General features: G+C 41.7%; 2 protein-coding genes across 19 annotated transcripts in view; one reads left to right on the plus strand and one right to left on the minus strand.

Annotated features, from left to right (window-relative positions):
- LOC123762740 (leucine-rich melanocyte differentiation-associated protein) overlaps nucleotides 1–11661 on the minus strand; it is a 292506-nt gene extending 280845 nt beyond the window's left edge. The window contains exon 1 of the mRNA XM_069332276.1: nucleotides 11426–11661. The gene's annotated coding sequence lies outside the window, so the exon portion shown is untranslated. The remainder of the gene's footprint in view (nucleotides 1–11425) is intronic.
- LOC123762738 (uncharacterized) overlaps nucleotides 1–20809 on the plus strand; it is a 195043-nt gene that overhangs the window by 162678 nt on the left and 11556 nt on the right. For 15 of the 18 annotated variants that reach the window (XM_069332261.1, XM_069332260.1, XM_069332264.1 and 12 more), the window contains 4 exons: nucleotides 14379–14460; nucleotides 14928–15124; nucleotides 16296–16433; nucleotides 19943–20141. In XM_069332261.1, coding sequence (XP_069188362.1) covers nucleotides 14379–14460; nucleotides 14928–15124; nucleotides 16296–16433; nucleotides 19943–20141 — 616 coding nt within the window. The remainder of the gene's footprint in view (nucleotides 1–14378; nucleotides 14461–14927; nucleotides 15125–16295; nucleotides 16434–19942; nucleotides 20142–20809) is intronic. The other 3 variants (XM_069332259.1, XM_069332258.1, XM_069332263.1) reach the window with 1 other exon arrangement.

Raw genomic sequence — 20809 nt, forward strand, 5'->3', positions numbered from 1 at the left:
CAACTGTGAAGTATTAACAGTGACGTGCCAACTGTGAAGTATTAACAGTGACGTGCCAACTGTGAAGTATTAACAGTGACGTGCCAACTGTGAAGTATTAACAGTGACGTGCCAACTGTGAAGTATTAACAGTGACGTGCCAACTGTGAAGTATTAACAGTGACGTGCCAACTGTGAAGTATTAACAGTGACGTGCCAACTGTGAAGTATTAACAGTGACGTGCCAACTGTGAAGTATTAACAGTGACGTGCCAACTGTGAAGTATTAACAGTGACGTGCCAACTGTGAAGTATTAACAGTGACGTGCCAACTGTGAAGTATTAACAGTGACGTGCCAACTGTGAAGTATTAACAGTGACGTGCCAACTGTGAAGTATTAACAGTGACGTGCCAACTGTGAAGTATTAACAGTGACGTGCCAACTGTGAAGTATTAACAGTGACGTGCCAACTGTGAAGTATTAACAGTGACGTGCCAACTGTGAAGTATTAACAGTGACGTGCCAACTGTGAAGTATTAACAGTGACGTGCCAACTGTGAAGTATTAACAGTGACGTGCCAACTGTGAAGTATTAACAGTGACGTGCCAACTGTGAAGTATTAACAGTGACGTGCCAACTGTGAAGTATTAACAGTGACGTGCCAACTGTGAAGTATTAACAGTGACGTGTCAACTGTGAAGTATTAACAGTGACGTGCCAACTGTGAAGTATTAACAGTGACGTGCCAACTGTGAAGTATTAACAGTGACGTGCCAACTGTGAAGTATTAACAGTGACGTGCCAACTGTGAAGTATTAACAGTGACGTGCCAACTGTGAAGTATTAACAGTGACGTGCCAACTGTGAAGTATTAACAGTGACGTGTCAACTGTGAAGTATTAACAGTGACGTACCAACTGTGAAGTATTAACAGTGACGTGCCAACTATGAGTGCGGTCAAGTGAGAGGTCTAGCACGGTAATGCCCCGCCCACTAGCCATTCCTTTTCCATATTTTTGACAACCGACGGTTAGAAAGTTGGGGTCCAAGAGCTCCGTCCCGCAGGCACAAATAGCTACACACACACGATTCAATCCACAACATCGGTCTAACTCCCAAGTACCTATTTCACTGCTAGGTGAACATAGACATCATGTGAAAGAAAGTCTGCTCAGTTGTTCTGTCCCGGCGGCAACTGTAACCAGTATACAATCAACTGTCGTTCCAAAACTAGGCTTTCCTGCGCTATCCTGGAGCCAGATTCACGAAAGCACTTACACAAACACTTACGAACCTGTACATCTTTTCTCAATCTTTGGCGGCTTTGTTTACAATTATTAAACAGTTAATGAGCTCCGAAGCACCAGGAGGCTGTTTATAACAATAACAACAGTTGAATGGGAAGTTTTCATGCTTGTAAACTGTTTAATAAATGTAACCAAAGCCGTCAAAGATTGAGGAAAGATGTACACGTTCGTAAGTGCTTGCGTAAGTGCTTTCGTGAATCTAGCCCCGACACTAGGTTCCCATGAAAGGCTAGAATAAGGGATAAGAAAATAGGCTACAGCAACCACCTGAACGTTACGTTGAATTTAGGAGTTCGACAATTGTTAAACCCGACGTTCTGTGAATGCCTGATATTTAAAAGCAACTCCACCAGCCTTATGATTAACTAACACAGGAAAGAAATTGCCAGGCATCAATGCTAGTGTTAATTTGATGAAAACCTTGACCGAACACGGCCAAGTTTGGGTGAGTGTCTGAGCCCATATCCCTATACTAGGCTTATATGTGGACAATGCCCTGGTATTGTTGGTAACACGTGTATAAACAATGAACCCACATATGATCAGAGTATATGAGTTTGTGAAATATAGGCTATAATGCCTTTTCATAAACCTAGTAGTCGATAGGCTACCGGTAGGATAGGATAGGTAGTCGATGTATGCAAAATGAGATTTTACGATATTTCGTGGCTATGCAGTTTATAAAAAGCATAATTTGACTAATAGACAGAAGGTAGATAGACACAAAGTAATCCAGAAGATTTTACGATGATCTTAGGTGGTGTGAGAGGATGGATAATGTGTTACATTACTCCTCAGAATAAGTGCACACTGCACGACAATCATTAAATATAGACATTTACATATCCTGTACGTTACTAACTATTCATTTACAGAGTGCACACCTATCATGCGTGTACACACTGACATCTCTAGTGTGAAAGCGACTGCATGCTGAACCACCACTGATCACGTCCACAACACCATCTTTCTCGTTCATCCTCCCTGTACAGATGCTTGTAGGAATTTGTGGCAGCTTTCTAGAAGAGAGCGCGTGTGTGTTGAGAGTGAGAGGCTGTGACCACACCAGTCACAGGCCAGGAACAGGAAGATCTTTTGTAACGTAAATGACGGGAAGGGTGGGAGGTGTTCCCGTGGACGGGGATCGAGACACACACTCACCACAATCTGATATAAACCACGTCAGTGGAGCTCGTGGTAATAGCCTTCCTGACAATCATATACACAATTGTCACAAGCCTCGAACGATGACCAGATTACACATGTAGACCAAAGGATTTTTAGGGATTTGTTGTGAATTGTTGGTCTTGGGGTGAATGCGGGGGGTTGATAGTTGAATGTTTTGGGCAATTCCGGTGCGTGATACATTCTAAAAGACTTTCATTTTGAACGTGAGAGAAACAGAGATATTCGACACTTGCTGAGAACAATTTAAACACAGAATGGGGTGAAAGCGGATGTAAACTGGCAGACTGTTAGCTACAAACAAAGAATCTTAAGCCACAATGATGGCTATATCCATCAATTCACTGTTAGGATCCTTCCCAACACTGTTGACTGTGACTAATGATCAGGAGTATGTAATGTAGGGCAGGCTACAGGTGGGGGGAGTGGAGTGGGGGAGGGTCTGGAGGAGTGGGGGTTGAGGGAGGGGTCTGGAGGAGTGGGGGCTGAGGGTCTGGAGGAGTGGGGGTTGAGGGAGGGGTCTGGAGGAGTGGGGGTTGAGGGAGGGGTCTGGAGGAGTGGGGGTTGAGGGAGGGGTCTGGAGGAGTGGGGGTTGAGGGAGGGGTCTGGAGGAGTGGGGGTTGAGGGAGGGGTCTGGAGGAGTGGGGGTTGAGGGAGGGGTCTGGAGGAGTGGGGGCTGAGGGAGGGGTCTGGAGGAGTGGGGGCTGAGGGAGGGGTCTGGAGGAGTGGGGGCTGAGGGAGGGGTCTGGAGGAGTGGGGGCTGAGGGAGGGGTCTGGAGGAGTGGGGGCTGAGGGAGGGGTCTGGAGGAGTGGGGGTTGAGGGAGGGGTCTGGAGGAGTGGGGGTTGAGGGAGGGGTCTGGAGGAGTGGGGGTTGAGGGAGGGGTCTGGAGGAGTGGGGGTTGAGGGAGGGGTCTGGAGGAGTGGGGGCTGAGGGAGGGGTCTGGAGGAGTGGGGGCTGAGGGAGGGGTCTGGAGGAGTGGGGGCTGAGGGAGGGGTCTGGAGGAGTGGGGGTTGAGGGAGGGGTCTGGAGGAGTGGGGGTTGAGGGAGGGGTCTGGAGGAGTGGGGGTTGAGGGAGGGGTCTGGAGGAGTGGGGGTTGAGGGAGGGGTCTGGAGGAGTGGGGGTTGAGGGAGGGGTCTGGAGGAGTGGGGGTTGAGGGAGGGGTCTGGAGGAGTGGGGGTTGAGGGAGGGGTCTGGAGGAGTGGGGTTGAGGGAGGGGTCTGGAGGAGTGGGGTTGAGGGAGGGGTCTGGAGGAGTGGGGTTGAGGGAGGGGACTGGAGGAGTGGGGTTGAGGGAGGGGTCTGGAGGAGGGGGGGTTGAGGGAGGGGTCTGGAGGAGTGGGGTTGAGGGAGAGGTCTGGAGGAGAGGGGTTGAGGGAGAGGTCTGGAGGAGAGGGGTTGAGGGAGAGGTCTGGAGGAGAGGGGTTGAGGGAGAGGTCTGGAGGAGGGGGGGGTTGAGGGAGGGGTCTGGAGGAGGGGGGTTGAGGGAGGGGTCTGGAGGAGTGGGGTTGAGGGAGGGGTCTGGAGGAGGGGGGTTGAGGGAGAGGTCTGGAGGAGTGGGGTTGAGGGAGGGGTCTGGAGGAGGGGGGTTGAGGGAGAGGTCTGGAGGAGGGGGTTGAGGGAGGGGTCTGGAGGAGGGGGTTGAGGGAGGGGTCTGGAGGAGGGGGGGTGGTTGTGTAGTGTGGTGGCAGCTGGTGGTGGTGGTGGTGGTGTAGTCGGCTGCTGCACGCTGGGAGGAGCACACAACCTCTGCTCCCAAGGTTGGGATCCCGTTATCAGAAATGTTTAAGCTCAAGTGCACAACTTGTGAGTGTGGCTCAGAAAGACTAGACATACTCTGTTAGTCTGAGAAAAGCTTGTGCTAAGTGTTACTAAAGCTCATTTATATACTTCACAAACTTAACACCCATAATTGGAAGCAACCCGGACAAACTTATGTGCTGAATTGAAAAATAGAACATTTACACAGTGTAAAATTTTACAGCAAATTTCGTGGAGATTGAATTAAGAAAGCGGCTCGCTGCGTGAGAGCGTCACCCTTTATATTCCCAGTTACAGCCATTACAGTTCCCTAACTCCTGGCTCTAATTACTGCTAGGTGAACAGAGACATCAAGAAAAAATATTTTCATTTTTAAAATGGATTAAGTGAGCATATGAGTGTAAAGTTTCAACGTCATCAAAGTCATTAAGTTGGAAGAAACTTAAGAGAATTATGGCAAGCTGGAAGACATTGTTGTGATCAACATAATGATATTGAAAACAATATAGATATATTTTATTTCTAGAAGCAAAACGTTCTTATTGTAAACTGGATTAAATATATTATAGCAGTATTACGTGGACCCGACATTAAGGTGGATTTAATGAGACGTTTAGTGTTTAATAGTGATATAAAATGCGAGAAAGTTTAGCATAATTATGCTACTTTCTGATTACATTTCTTTGTGTGAAAGCAAACAGGAGGGATACCCTGTAGACACAATGTTGGCGTTTGTGAAAGGCAGTCATAGTATGTATGTTTAACATTTTGGGCTGACGGGTCTGTGATATGAAATGTTTTACTGTGAATAATATCAACTATATGTAATGTAATATATCCTTTGTAAAATAATGTACATGACAAAATGTACTGTGTATAGTGTAATAATTAATACAAAAAGCTGGCACACACTGACTTGTACAAGTTTGACCAATATCAGGGCTAGGTTTCAACATTAGGGCTATGCTTCCAACATTAAGGCTAGGCTTCCAACATTAGGGCTAGGCTTCCAACATTAGGGCTAGGCTTCCAACATCAGGACTGAAGCTTCCTTTATATACGTATAACCTGCCAATGGATGGTGTTTGCGTCACTCAGTCAGGTTCAAATGCACCGAGTCTGGTGAGTAGCTGGAAGGGTGACGTTACAAGCAGAGGGATAAGTGACTGATAAGCATGGTGTTCCCTTTATACTAGATAGGCCTACTACTGGTGCGCTGAGTGAGTAATCAATACCAGTGTCAGACTTTATTCATATCTTACCACGCTTATAGGCCTATGGTTCTAATTCGTACTACCACTACTGGCAGGCGTCTATTGTTATCGGAAACAGTTGATTAGAACACTCCATAACTTTACTCATATCTGTGTTAAATATTGAGTATAATAGCGAATTTAATTTTATGTCGCCATTTTACAGTAAATAAAATATTTACAGTTAAATGACTTCATAAATAGATTTAGAGTTAACTATCTGAGGCATATATACTCAGCACTTTAATTAACCACCTTTAATGGGTTTGTAGCAATGGTCTACGTTCTCTACTGACAATCTAACGACCCGGTTCAGTCCCCGGGACTGAAACAGTTGGATACATTTTCATTCACCTACTGTCGCTGTTCACCTAGCAGTAAACAGACCCGGGAGTTAGGTAACTGTTGTGGGTTGCTTCATGATCAAGGTCAGTACAGTATTTAGCCTCTAGGGACCTTGATAAGACAGGCTTCCTGACCCAGTATAGGTTAAGTAATAATTGTAAATATGAAGCAATAAGATGCTTATCTTAACATACTAAGAAGGTTAGGTGAAGTCGGTGTTTTCTATGAAGCTTTTCAAGGTAAACTAAAATATTCACAATTAGTGTCACATATGCACTTATTAAATAAGCCAATATTTATTTATTTATTTATTTATTTATTTATTTATATATATACAAGAAGGTACATTGGGTTTGTGAGAATACATTGGATAGTACAGTAATTACATTCTTGTAAAGCCACTAGTACGCGCAGCGTTTCGGGCAGGTCCTTAATCTAGCAGATAATATTAAGTAGGTAAGTTCAATCAGAATTGATAAATGAAAGATACATTACAAGAGAAAAATGAGATGAGAGAGATAAGTAAGTATATTAAAGCACATTGTTATATTAAAACTCTGATTGATTACATTGACAGCTTGATTAGTAATTTAAACAAGATTAATAGACACCATACAGCAGATTGACAGCACATATAAGACAGCAATGATCACAATGGTAAAGATGTTCAGAATGGGTACATAAAGATTGGGAGACTGGGTAGCAAAAGATACAGATAAACAAGATTTATAAACACCATACAATAGAATGGCAGCACATAAGAAAACAGCAATGATCTCAATGGTAAAGATGTTCAAATTGGGAACAAAAAGGTTGGGAGATTGGGTAGCAATAGATACAGTGCAATTTTAAGGCAAAAAGAGAAAAACTATGAAGATGAAATTAGGTACTTTTTAGTATTGATTTTGAATGATGTAAAAGTTGGACAGCTTTTCAATTCAGTAGGGAGTGAATTCCATAAACTGGGTTTATGAAACTGGGTTTATTGACAGAAAGCAAGTGCGAGAACGGGTTGGACCCAGACAAAAGGAATTATATAGTAGCTGTTTTTAGACAATAAACTAGAATTTACCTGTAAATTTGGGTAAATTATTTAAAATTATGGGATAAGAAAGCGAGTTAATATTACATCCAGACCATTTTCTCTCCCACGAAAAACTCGTTTTCTCCCACTTGTAATAATGACGGCAGTAATAATAACCTGCTTCCCTCAAATGACTTAAGCGGCAACCAAATTATATTGACCTAGAGATGGATATAGGACGCCGGCGGCTTGCCAAATGTCAACATTATTCCTTATCTTATGCTTTGTTCTAGTTAGATTTTCGTTTTATTTTGATTTTAAATTATAATTAGAATATAACATTTTTAAATTAGAAAGTTAGATTTTGATTTTAAACGGAGTATTTAGCATTTACGGGTTACCTGTGCTAGGCTATGATTGGGGAAACATTATCTGTTCTCTCCTAAACTGGGGCTTGCTGACCTTAAAGCTATTAGGACTTGGGTACAAAATTGGTTTCCTATAGTCGACCTTATCGAGGTCCTTCTAGGCAAACGCTGTGTGTGCCAGTGGCTTTATAAGACCGTAAGACCTGTTGATGTAATCCCAGGATGCAACCCGCGAGTTATTTAACTCCCAGGGACTTATTTACTGCCAGATGAGGAGACGTCATGTTTAAGATGTGGCCAAACGTGGTGTACTGAGTGGGGATCTAACCTGGGGGTCCTTCACTTGAGCCGACTGTACTGCCCCATGCACAGCAGGCCGCAATAATTATATATACATAAAGGCAAAAATTGCAAATATTGAACAGTAAATTCATTTGTGTATTAGTTGGAAGACATACAATTAGCAGGAAACTCATTGGTGCAGAGACAAAGTTTTTACGCATTTAATATTATACCAACCTAGATATTTTCCAATTTGCCTAACAAGACAATATTTAGCCTAAAACACCCATTAACTGGGAACAATGTACTGTACTTTTGTTTGGGTTGGACTAGGTATGTAATAAATAATGGCGTTTAAACATTGCTAGGCCTGTTTATCAGATATCACCTTGTGTGGGAAGAGGCCTGAAAATATAGCTATGTAGTAGAACATACTGGCCCGTTCCCAGCATGCATTATCCGGCGGTGTTTGGGAGGTGTCTCGTGGCGGGGAAAGTCTCTCGCCTCTCTGTCGTGTCCACAGACCCCCCCATCTCCCCCCCCCCCCCTCACCAAATCACCCGACACTATCATTACATCGTGACATCCGGACGAAAGTGAAACCGCGATGAAGTTCAGGTAAAAATTTCTGTACTGTATTGATATGTGGAGGGGAAAGTGTGAGGTGTGTTCAAATGTGGGGTGTGTGTGTGTTTGTGTGTTTGTGTGTTTGTGTGTGTGTGTGTGTGTGTGTGTGTGTGTGTGTGTGTGTGTGTGTGTGTGTGTGTGTGTGTGTCTGTGCTCACCTATTTGTGCTTGCGGGGGTTGAGCTATGGCTCTTTGGTCCCGCCTCTCAACCGTCAATCAACAGGTGTACAGGTTCCTGAGCCTATTGGGCTCTATCATATCTACACTTGAAACTGTGTATGGAGTCAGCTTCCACCACATCACTTCCTAATGCATTCCATTTGTCAACCACTCTGACACTAAAAAAGTTCTTTCTAATATCTCTGTGGCTCATTAGGGCACTCAGTTTCCACCTGTGTCCCCCTAGTGCGTGTGCCCCTTGTGTTAAATAGCCTGTCTTTATCTACCCTATCAATTCCCTTGAGAATCTTGAATGTGGTGATCATGTCCCCCTAACTCTTCTGTCTTCCAGCGAAGTGAGGTTTAATTCCCGTAGCCTCTCCTCGTACCTCATACCTCTCAGCTCGGGTACTAGTCTGGTGGCAAACCTTTGAACCTTTTCCAGTTTGGTCTTATCCTTGACTTGACTGTGTGTGTGAGTGTGTGTGTGTTCAAATGAGGTGTAGAATGTGTGTGTGTGGTCAAATGAGGTGTAGTGTGTGTGTGTGTGGTCAAATGAGGTGTAGAGTGTGTGTGAATTGAGAAAGATAGTGTGGGTTGGGGATGACAAAATAATAGTAATGTTGAATGCCAATTTCTGTGGTAATATTGAAAGATAGTGTGTGATATAATAAAGACGTATTTTGAGAGGTGAAAGTAGAGCATCTTGGGAAAGTACATTATATATACGAGCACTTTTTTTTTTTTTATTTATTTTTTTTTTTTTTTTAGAAAATCAGTAGGAGCTATGGGATGATTCGAACCTGTACACTGGGTACGCTTGAAAGCTTAGTACGTGCCTAATAAAATATTCAGCAAAACGTATGAATGCCTCTTCCGGAAAGAAAACCATACCGGTTGGGAGCAAGGTGGGGTCTTATTTGAAACTGTAGCGAGTAGATTATCCCAATAATATACTCCAAATGCATTGTTAATATTCCTGTCAACCTTTGGAGATGAATGAGGTGAGGCGTTGCCCGGGCAACACGGTGAGGCGTTGCCCGGGCAACACGGTGAGGTGTTGCCCGAGCATATAAGCAGCGGAGTAGCGAACATTGGCTAGTCTACTTTCAAGTGTGGTCTAGAGCAGACACTTGCGAGATACTGTACCGACGCTCAGTGCGCTCAACTCACACCAAAGTATCACCTGTGTACTTCTGTATATTCGACCAAATATATATATAGTATCTTAGTGTCTGTGTTTATTTGTCACCATACTTTACGTAACAATAGAACCGTTACAAAACATTAACCTGTCGAGTATAATATTCTCAATAACTTTACACATACCGAGTGTCAGGGAGATGGGTCTGAATGTTTGTGAATTTAGCTTGGGTATGGGTATTATAAGTCTCCGTGTCCAGCGGTCAGGTAAGACACCGGCCTCAAACTTTGAATAAACAGTTCTAGCCGAAGACTTACTCAGATCAGCTAGTACTTACATGCTATATATATAGTATGTTGACCAGACCACACACTAGAAGGTGAAGGGTCGACGACGTTTCGGTCCGTCCACGACCATTCTCAAGTCGATTCGTTTCGGACGACGGACCGAAACGTCGTCATCCCTTCAACTTCTAGTGTGTGGTCTGGTCAACATACTTCAGCCACGTTATTGTGACTCATCGCCTGCATGCTATAGTATGTTTTGCCGTCCTCTCCGGGAGAGGTAGCCTTACCTCTCGAGTGCATTTTTTTTTTTATTTCAAAGGTAATTTATTTCAAAGATAAAGCTACAGCTATCATCTGGGTGCAGGGTACATTTTTAGGGATACTGATTGTTTGCCTTTCAAAACTTTGGGGTTTTACATCATTTATGGCGTATGAACTGAGGATGGCAAAATTATCACTAATTCGTGTACAACTTATCCGTTTGGGACAGCATTGTCGATGGGACCGTGGACACTAACATAATCACGTCTTCCACCCCAGAGATGTGTGACGTTTTACGAATTAAATTTGACTACGGACATATTGTTCCCAGAGATATTTAACAAAAAGTTACCATTTCTGCTTTGGTGTCACTCAAGCTATTGTGTCTAGCAATAAAATCACCCAAGACAATAGTTTGACTTACTGGTGATTTTTGGAAGAGCCTCCACCATTTGATCACACCTTTCATATACATTGTCAAAAATAAAAAATAAACAGTCGCTATAGGAATTTGACGCTACTAGTAATATGAGATCACTTCGTGGTTCATTAGGTTACTTTTAACGTGTGTCAAGACACCAACATCATGTAAAACAACATTTGAAAATGCTACACAACCCGAGAGTTTTTGTGGTGTTTTGTTTCTGTCCTTATAGGCTATGTGTGTGGGGGGGGGGAGGGGTCCTGCAGCAGCGTATCCCCGAGGATCAATGCTTAGAGCAGTAGAGGCCTCTGGGGTATTTGCTTTTTAGAATAGCTGCTGAAAGGCGGGGACCAGGAGCTAAAGCTCGACCTGCAGCTATATATAAAGATTATGGCACCGAAAGTGGCACGCATGTATGGTCGATCGTTCGAGGACCGAAATGAACGACACTGATCCAAAGGTGATACTTGCTTGTTGCACGGTAACCGCTGTACGGCTGTTATAGTGTTTTTCATTCATACAATTAATGAATATTTGGCAAATGTTTATGAGGACGGGCTGTCTTCTGTCATACTTCTCTAAAACTTTCAACTATATAAGCTGCAAATATAAATGTCAACCAAGCCAAAACACACTAGGCACAATTATACATAAAACTGAAAATAACATTAATTTATATTTTAAGAGAATACCGTTCATTACACAGTACTTAAAAATATACACATTATACTTATAAACGTCGTTTTCCCCTCTATAACAATAAAACAAATAAAAACATGCATATTTAAGGCACTTTGAGAAAAAAAAATCATCCCTGTATTTCTAACTAAATCAAGACTTACGTAGCTAAATTTAGCCTACTAGCTAGGTTACTTCGTGAGCCCCAAGTGTTCCGCGAACTGATACTTGTGATGTTTAACCTAGATACATTGTATATATATCCTTAGACAGCTTGCACTACGGCACACCAAGCCACATAAATATATATATACATTTAAACGTCAAACAAGTACTTACCGTCTGTTGAGCTGCGAGTTACGGAACGCCAATATGTTCACTTTTGTACTCGCAAATGTCTTAATTCGAGAAAATCACTTTGAGAATCAATTTTTCAAATTTCGAAACACCACACATGAAATAACTTAGTCTTGAAGTACTTGAGGCAGCGTCGTAGTGCACACACGCAAGTAGGGAGGCAGCACGCGCGTGTCTAGTGCACACACACACACACACAAGGAGTCCCGGGGACAGTATGGCGCGGGGCAGGTCAAGGCCGCCGCGCCTCGCCATCAACTAGTCAAGTATAGTCTTCTAAACACTAACTTGTGCTCAACTCTATGTTTTCTAGCAGTAATTATACATTTATTTCCGAAAATATTTACAAATTAAATCGTACTGCTAAACTAAATCATTTTATTGTCGTTTATGACAATGTAATAATATGGTGATGTTATGATTTATAGCTTTGAAGACCACGTACTGGAACCTCTTGGGTTATTTACACAACATGTATTTATATGTTGTATTTGTGTGTTTAAATGTATGTTCACTCCTAGTTACCACGGATAAAAATGTACGCAATGCATCTATTACTGTAGTAAACAGAATTGAAAGTACTTTGACTTAGACGTCATTGCTCTGGCTACTCTTAATAAGCACAACAGCATGTAATTTGAAATATCCTGGGCCCAGATTCACGAAGCAGTTACGCAAATACTTACGAACGTGGACACCTTTCCTCAATCTTTGACGGCTTTGGTTACATTTATTAAACAGTTTACAAGCATGAAAACGTCCCAATCAACTGTGATATTGTTATAAACAGCCTCCTGGTGCTTCGGAGCTCTTTAACTGTTTAATAATTATAAATAAAGCAGCCTAAGATTGAGAAAAGATGTACAGGTTCGTAAGAGTTTGCGTAAATTCTTCGTGAATCTGGCCCCGGGCCAGATTCACCAGGCCAGAAAATTGTACGTACAATTTTGAAGGTGTTTTACTATACTTAAAACATGCAAATCTAACCTATGTCATGCTTCTTGAATAATTAGATCCACTAATAATAAAGTCCCTAACTTTTAGTGATAGGGTGAATTCATATTCATGATAATTTATTCTCTACTATACTCAGAATTGCGCCAAATTTCCTGACTCGGAAATTGTATCATCATGTATAGATAAACTATAAATTTATCTTTTAGAGTCCCATAGATTTTAGTTAATGTTTATATGGTAGTTTGAGTAGCTTCTTTGAAACGGTGGCTTATTTGTATCTTCCGTTGTGACCTTGTGGAAAGATTGTTAATTTATAAATCCCTTTACGAGACACTCTATATACAAAATTTAATATAGATTCAATAAAACTTCAATCCTAGTTTATATGAGGCTATTTTCAAAATATAACTCCTCCAGTACGATATGAGCTTCTTAATACCAGGTTGTTAGTTGTTAAGGTATGGTGAGCCTTATTATGATTCTGTGGTTCTTATTTAGATGAATTATCAGGAGTCTGTGAATCACTTACTAACATGATGTGGGTCGTATTAGGATGCTGTGAGTTGTTCAGATGGCAACTTTCTAGGACGAGTACACGAGTTTTAATATTATGATGAATCCTACTGGGATAATAGGTGGAAATAATTCTCGATATTATTTATTTGTTACTGATGACAAGTATTCTGCAGAACTAGCCCGCGGGTCTCTGTCTCTGACCAGGCCTCCTGGTTGCTGGACTAGTCAACCAGGCTGTTGGACGCAGGTACTCGCAACCTGACATATGAGTTACAGCCTGGTTGGTCAGGTATGCTTTGGAGGTGCTTATCCAGTTCTCTCTTGAACACTCTGAGGGGTCGGCCAGTTATGTCCCTTATACGTAGTGGAAGCGTGTTGAACAGTCTCGGGCCTTTGATGTTAATAAGTTCTTTCTCTTTCAGAGAACCTATTGCACCTCTGCCTATTATTGGCTGCTTACCTTAATTTAGTTTATTAGGGTCTCAATATTCTGTTCAGTGGATGTATAGCAGAAAGGTTACACAGTGACATGATGAGTTCAAGTACTGAACCCCAGTGATCTTCAACCCAAGCAGGTCCAACCACTTGGGCTGGACGGTATAGAGACGGCCTTGCTTCTTGCAGGTGTGCTTTTCATCTCCGACCGTCCAAGTAGTTGGACACTATTCCTTCCCTCCGCTCTATCCCCATCAAGCAGGTATCCGAAATCCGTATAGCCTCAAATACCTCCCATTTGCTATATAAGTCGTAAGGCTTAGTGCTCTGTCAGAATAATTACCTTACCTTTAAAGACTTATTTTAACTAATGGAGTATCAATGTTAAATTTTCTTTCATTATTCCTTCAGGGTCTATATTAACACTACTGTGTATCTTTATTATATTTGGTAAAGCCCTTACATGCGAAACATCACGCATAATAAAGTCAACTCTCATTGTGATGTTTCTGTCCTTAGTTGTCAGTGCTTTGAACTCTATTCTATCTTACACATCTTGATGTTGAATTCCTCTGTTTAACTATTTATGTTGATATGTTGGTCTCATAACTGAAATATGAATTAAGTGACTCATCATCAGAGTGACTATTGTTTAGAGTAAAGGTAATTAGAAGGAAATTATTGCAAAACTTTAAGAAAGGGACACGGGAAGCAGTACAGCACTAGGCTTGATGTCTCCCTCTCTGAGACATATTTCTTTCCTGATTTCATTCACTCAAACTATATTAACAACGGAAACAGAATTATTAATTTACTGGTCTTATCTGTTCATTCGTCTTCGATAATTGTTTAATTCTAGTATATAGCCTCAAAAATATATCGTACCATATGTCTTTAACTTATTTGTTTATTAATTTATTTTTATATTTGCACAGACGATATTGAAGTTGTTAGTCTGGGTTGGCTGGAGACTTGCGTATTGTACTTCACAGAGTACTATTAATATGTTATATATGGTGTCCTACAGGCCCGCGAGCAGAATCGGAGGAGGAGCGCCATGCCGGCTACCAACCGTAGCAAACCTGCCATGGAGCTCTACCGACCTCCAAGTAAGCATTTACGCCAATCCCTCATACACCCATGCCAGTACACTTCCTACCAGCTGTATCAACCAATTTCCTACACCCAAAATCACTCACAAATTATACATAACTTCTGTATGTGCAAAACTCTTAAATTTATGTACCAAATGAATGAAATATATATAGCTCTTATTCTATGGCCCTGTTATACGGATCATACTGTATGAACAGTTCCATATTGCAAGGATAAGAGTAGTAGTTGATTTCTTCTATATTTAAAAGTTCGCGTGAATTGCACTAGTTTATTGTTCATTTATATCGTTTTCCGTGAGCTATAAAACTTAATTTTTGCTTTTATTGGAACCACTGTAAGCCTGCCATGTTAAATAATTAAAGAATAGCGATGTTGAATATGCCAGGGTATATGTAAATGTACAATATATTCGCATGTGAGTCAATTCGAATTGGCTATGGTGTTGACAAATGACCCACAGTCTACTCCACAGCACTTCGAGGACCCGGCATCTTCGATAACGCGAACGGCGAGGCTGTTATGAACGGTAAAATGGTTCAGAACGGCACAGTCTACGACACCAGATCCAGCCTCAATGTTAACGCTCGCGAATTTGTTTCCGTTAGCACCAGGCCTCCCCTCCAGCACTCAAAGTCCTCCAGTAGCGTGCCCCTTCAGGTTAGTCGTGTGGCACGGCAGTTTAGTAACGTTGGTCTACAAGTAAGTATATAGCAACTTCGGTTAGAGAACTTCCAGGTAAGTAGAGTGTTAGTTCTGGAGCCAGATTCACGAAAGCACTTACGCAAGCACTTACGAACGTGTACATCTTTCCTCAATCTTTGACGGCTTTGGTTACATTTATTAAACAGTTTACAAGCATGAAAACTTCCTATTCAACTGTTGTTATTGTTATAAACAGCCTCCTGGTGCTTCGGAGCTCATTAACTGTTTAATAATTGGAAACAAACCCGCCAAAGATTGAGAAAAGATGTACAGGTTCGTAAGTGTTTGCGTAAGTGCTTTCGTGAATCTGGCCTCTGGTTAGTAGCGGCCACCCGCCACAGTAGCCTAGTAAACTTCCAGGTGAGTAGAGTGTTAGTTCTGGTTAGTAGCGGCCACCCGCCACAGTAGCCTAGCTACTCATTCAAGCTTGTTTGTACTCTTTCAGGTAAGTATTGTGTCCATTTAGATAAGCAGCAAGCCCACCTTTAGCAAAGAAGTGTACCACCAACCGTTCAGGAGAGGAGCGCTTCATTTCAAGGAATTTCCAGATCAGTTCGGGTGAGCAGCTAGTCCATTCCTTCCCCCAACATAGGTAGAGTGTCTACCAACAAGTTAAAAGATAATGATATAAGGAGACAGCAGACCAAAATCAATAAACTATAACGAAAAGGCAACTACACAACTCAGAGATAAAATATTTTATAAGCGAGTATAATTCTAGAATTATGGTTGACCAGTCCAGTTAATTCTAGCCTGGTTGACCAGTCCAGCAACGAGGAGGCCTGGTCGACGACCGGGCCGCGGGGGTCGCTGAGCCCCGGAATCACCTCTAGGTAACCTCAAGGTTGCATAGTTCTTCAGGTAAACAGCAGAGTTCTTCAGAATCAGTCTCAAGCAACTATTCATTGTATGTATCAGTACGCTTTGTTTATTTTTGTCTTAAGTACAACAGTAATTTTAAATATTGTACATCTCTGAGGCTGTACTCTTGAACAACTCATCTTCTGGCGTCACAATACTTACACAATATTGATGAAGGAGGCGCTGATCCAATGATACTTGAGGGCTCATTTCATCAGTGATGTTAAACCCTCAAGTCGTAATGACATGTTTGCTACCATTCCAGGGTCGTCCTGGTGGTCTGCAGCACTCCAAGTCTGGCAGTAACCTCCGACAGACCACCAACGGCGACTTACGACCCCCCAGTGGCTCCCCTCCCAGGGTACACTTCAGCGACGACAAGGAGAACGACCCACAGCTTAAGGTACGACAGGAAACAACTTCACATAAGAGACCAAATGTACGTGATTAGGGAAATTAAAGCACTTCCATTCGGATGCTGCTTCGTGGTGGTAATTACTTACAATCACTTTTGGCTGTGGTAATTACTTTGGGCGTTCTTGGTGTGTGTGGGGGGGGGGGGGGGGGAATGACTTGTGGGATTTATATTTTACGTTAATTGTTACGTTGTGCAATTAACAAGTTTTCAGCTGGTAGGCTGCAGGATCCAGTAAGTTCAGATCCACTGATGGATCTGAGATTATATTTGATGTCTGAAAGTTTCTTTGATGAACGAAGATGTCTTAGAAAGTTTCTTTGATGCACGAAGGTAACTTAGAGAATAACTTTGATGTCTCTGGGAATAACTTTTGAGGACATGAGTAATATTTTGATGTCTTTGATGTCTTTGAGTGTGTTATTGACGTCTTTTAGTGTGTCCTTGACGTCTCGAAGAGTGTCTTTTACTATTTTTATTACTCCAAGAAGTATACTGTTAGTTACGAAAGTGCTGAGAGAAGTTATGCTTGACTATATTTTTAGTTGAGTGAACAATAATGTTAGTTAAGAAAGTGTTGAACGAAGCTACACTTGACTATTTTTAGTTGAGAGAAGTGTTATCTTAGTTTAGAAACGAAAAGTGCTTGAATGAATGTGAATGAATATGATGAATGTGCTTATTTTCAGTTGACTGACGAGTAATTTTAGTTAAGAATTGATGACTGTGACTATTTTTTTAGTTGACTGGCGAATATTATAGATACAAAAGACAAGAAAAGATGATGGACATGGCTATTTTTAATTGAATGACGATAGATAAGGTTAGTTATGAACAGTGTTGGAATGTTTCCCTTGACTATTTTTTTGCTTAGAGAAAGATTATTTTAGTTAAGAACAGTGTTGAACGAGGTTAATCCTGACTATTTTTAGTTGATTGACGAATGCTTTTAGTTAAGAAATGGTGAACGTAACTATTTTTTTAGTTCATTGAAAAATAATTTTAGTTAAGAAATGACAAGAAAAGAATGTCTTGTTATATTTGTTACTGTATAAAGTGAAAATTTGTTTAAGAACAGTGTTGTGGAGAACATTTAGAGAACATGGTGAATATGGAGAAACAGGTGAAAAAATATGACTTAAACTTGAAGAGAACATGAATAATGAGTGTAAAAGTTGTACAGAGAACATGCGATGAACATAGATAATATGACAAAGAACACAAAGAATATGACAAAGAACACAGAGAATACGAGGATTAAACTTGTGAAGAACTTGCTGAGAACATGGAGAATATGACAATGAACACAGAGAACATGGAAGAGAATGCGAAGAGCACAGAGAACATGGTGTGAACATTGGTAGAAAATGGGGAATATGGAGATTTAAATTGGGTTAAAATTGGACTATTAGTAGCGAAAATACACTTATAAACGTGGTCTCTGACAAATTTTCGGTCTCAAACTGGACTCTGATTAATTTCGGTCTTAAAATGAACTCTTGATTAATTTTGGTCTTCAACTGGTCTCTGACAGTATTTTGGTCTCAAACTGAACTCTGATGAATGTTAGTCTTGAAACGGACTCTCTCAAATTTTGATCTCAAAGTGGTCTCTGTTAAATTCCGGTCTTAAAATGGTCTCTGTCATATTTTGGTCTCAAAGAGGACTGTAAAATTTTCGGTTTGAAACTGGACTCTGATTAATTTTGGTCTTTAACTGGACTCTGACATTATTTGAATTTCCTCCATAAGAATCCTTTTAGTCCAAATCGGGAACTTTTGCCCTAAATTTCCTCCATAAGAACTCTTTAAGAATGCAGTTGTATGAAAAATGCTGAAATATTTTGGTCTTAAATGGACTCTTGTCAAATTTCGGTCTTCAACTGAACTCTGATGAAAATCGGTCTTTAACTGGTCTGACAAATTTTCGATCTTTAACTGACAAAACAGCAGTAAAGGGATATAAAACTTACTGCTAAGATGTCTATTTTCCTAAACAAACTTCTATTAACATATTTTCTGAAAATGGACTTTTTGTAGATTTTCGGTCCTAAACTTCTATGATAATATGAAATCTGAAATATTTTCATAAAACTAAAACTCTGAAAAAAATTAATTTCCTCCATAAGAAACCTTTAAGTCCAAATCGGGAACTGGCCCAAAATATTTTCCCCATAAGAAACCTTTAACTCCGAATAAGTCAATTTCACCTCGATTTTCCCTCTCAAGAAACCTTTAAGACCTTTCAAACGGGACTATGAAATGAAAATGAAACAATTTTCCTCCATAAAGAACCTTTCAAATGGGCAACTTTTGTCTCGAATTTTCCCCATAAGAACGGCCCTTATCAAGTAGTATCGGACCGTCCTGGGCCCTTATCAAGTAGTGTCGGACCGTCCTGGGCCCTTATCAAGTAGTGTCTGACCATCCTGGGCCCTTATCAAGTAGTGTCGGACTGTCCTGGGCCCTTATCAAGTAGTGTCTGACCGTCCTGGGCCCTTATCAAGTAGTGTCTGACCATCCTGGGCCCTTATCAAGTAGTGTCGGACCGTCCTGGGCCCTTATCAAGTAGTGTCTGACCATCCTGGGCCCTTATCAAGTAGTGTCGGACCGTCCTGGGCCCTTATCAAGTAGTGTCTGACCGTCCTGGGCCCTTATCAAGTAGTGTCTGACCGTCCTGGGCCCTTATCAAGTAGTGTCGGACCGTCCTGGGCCCTTATCAAGTAGTGTCTGACCGTCCTGGGCCCTTATCAAGTAGTGTCGGACCGTCCTGGGCCCTTATCAAGTAGTGTCTGACCGTCCTGGGCCCTTATCAAGTAGTGTCGGACCGTCCTGGGCCCTTATCAAGTAGTGTCTGACCGTCCTGGGCCCTTATCAAGTAGTGTCTGACCGTCCTGGGCCCTTATCAAGTAGTGTCTGACCGTCCTGGGCCCTTATCAAGTAGTGTCGGACCGTCCTGGCCCCTTATCAAGTAGTGTCTGACCGTCCTGGGCCCTTATCAAGTAGTGTCTGACCGTCCTGGGCCCTTATCAAGTAGTGTCGGACCGTCCTGGGCCCTTATCAAGTAGTGTCGGACCGTCCTGGAGCAAGATTCACGAAGCAGTTACGCAAGCACTTACGAACCTGTCCATCTTTTCTCAATCTTTGGCGGCTTTGTTTACAATTATTAAACAGTTAATGAGCTCCGAAGCACCAGGAGGCTGTTTATAACAATAACAACAGTTGATTGACAAGTTTTCATGCTTGTAAACTGTTTAATATATGTAACCAAAGCCGTCAAAGATTGAGGAAAGATGTACACGTTCGTAAGTGCTTGCGTAAGTTCTTTCGTGAATCTGGCCCCTGGGCCCTTATCAAGTAGTGTGTCAATCTAGTCGACCTTCGGCGGCAAGAATCAATTCGTCATTTTCCTTTCTTTTCTTGTGTGAGTTTTGGTGTTACTTTCCAAGCACGTTATTGTGACTTATTTTCTTCATAAATTGTTTTCTTTCCGTACAGTCTGTGTTGATCTCGCGCCCCCCGTCCCTAGCCGTGGGAATCCTGAGCCAGCCGGGCATCAAGAGATCCAAGTCACTGGGATCAGCAGACCTTCGCGCCTCCCAGCTCCTCGACTCCTCCACCACACCCACACCCACCATGCCGGACTTGGGACCCTTCTCGCCAGACGTCCACAACTCCATTACGAAAGCCATGACTGGTACGGTGATTTGTATTTTGTTTATTGTTGTCGCCGGAGGCTGCTAGTTTAATGTGCACCCCCATACTCATCCTGTGAGCGGTAGCGCAAAAAGGATTACAGAGAGCGCAGAAGGTCTTTGTCAGACCTCAACGGAGATTATTACATGAATAATTTTGTCTATCCTTCACACCTTATAATTACAATGTCAGCTAGTTACAGAGAATGTTCTATTTCAAGAGCTATATATATTTACAGTAAATCATTATACATTAATGGTAGGTCTTATCGCTACTACATAATTGTTTGAGCAATGGAGATATTACAAAGTCATATGGGAAGCTACTGTTTATTATTATTAGTCTTCACATTTACTTGTTTCTTAATCTCATATGTCATTTATCTACTGGAAGCGAAATATGGATACAATACCATATGAGGATTTCAGGCATTGTATCCTTAGTAATAAGATGGTTTGCCATTTCATGCAACGTGAGTTTAGATTTATCTCTAAATGGCTTGATTTTATTAAAGTCTAAGATATAATGCTCTAGAGTGTGTCCCTGTCTTTGCCCACACACTTTACACTTTACTTCATCTAGGTCCCTATACAAGCCGAAATGCCAGATATACTTGTAACCAAATCTTATTCGAGCCGTGACAACGTCTGTTAGTCTGCTGATTTTGTT

Source organism: Procambarus clarkii, chromosome 27, assembly GCF_040958095.1.
Source record: "Procambarus clarkii isolate CNS0578487 chromosome 27, FALCON_Pclarkii_2.0, whole genome shotgun sequence".
Lineage (NCBI taxonomy): Eukaryota > Metazoa > Arthropoda > Malacostraca > Decapoda > Cambaridae > Procambarus > Procambarus clarkii.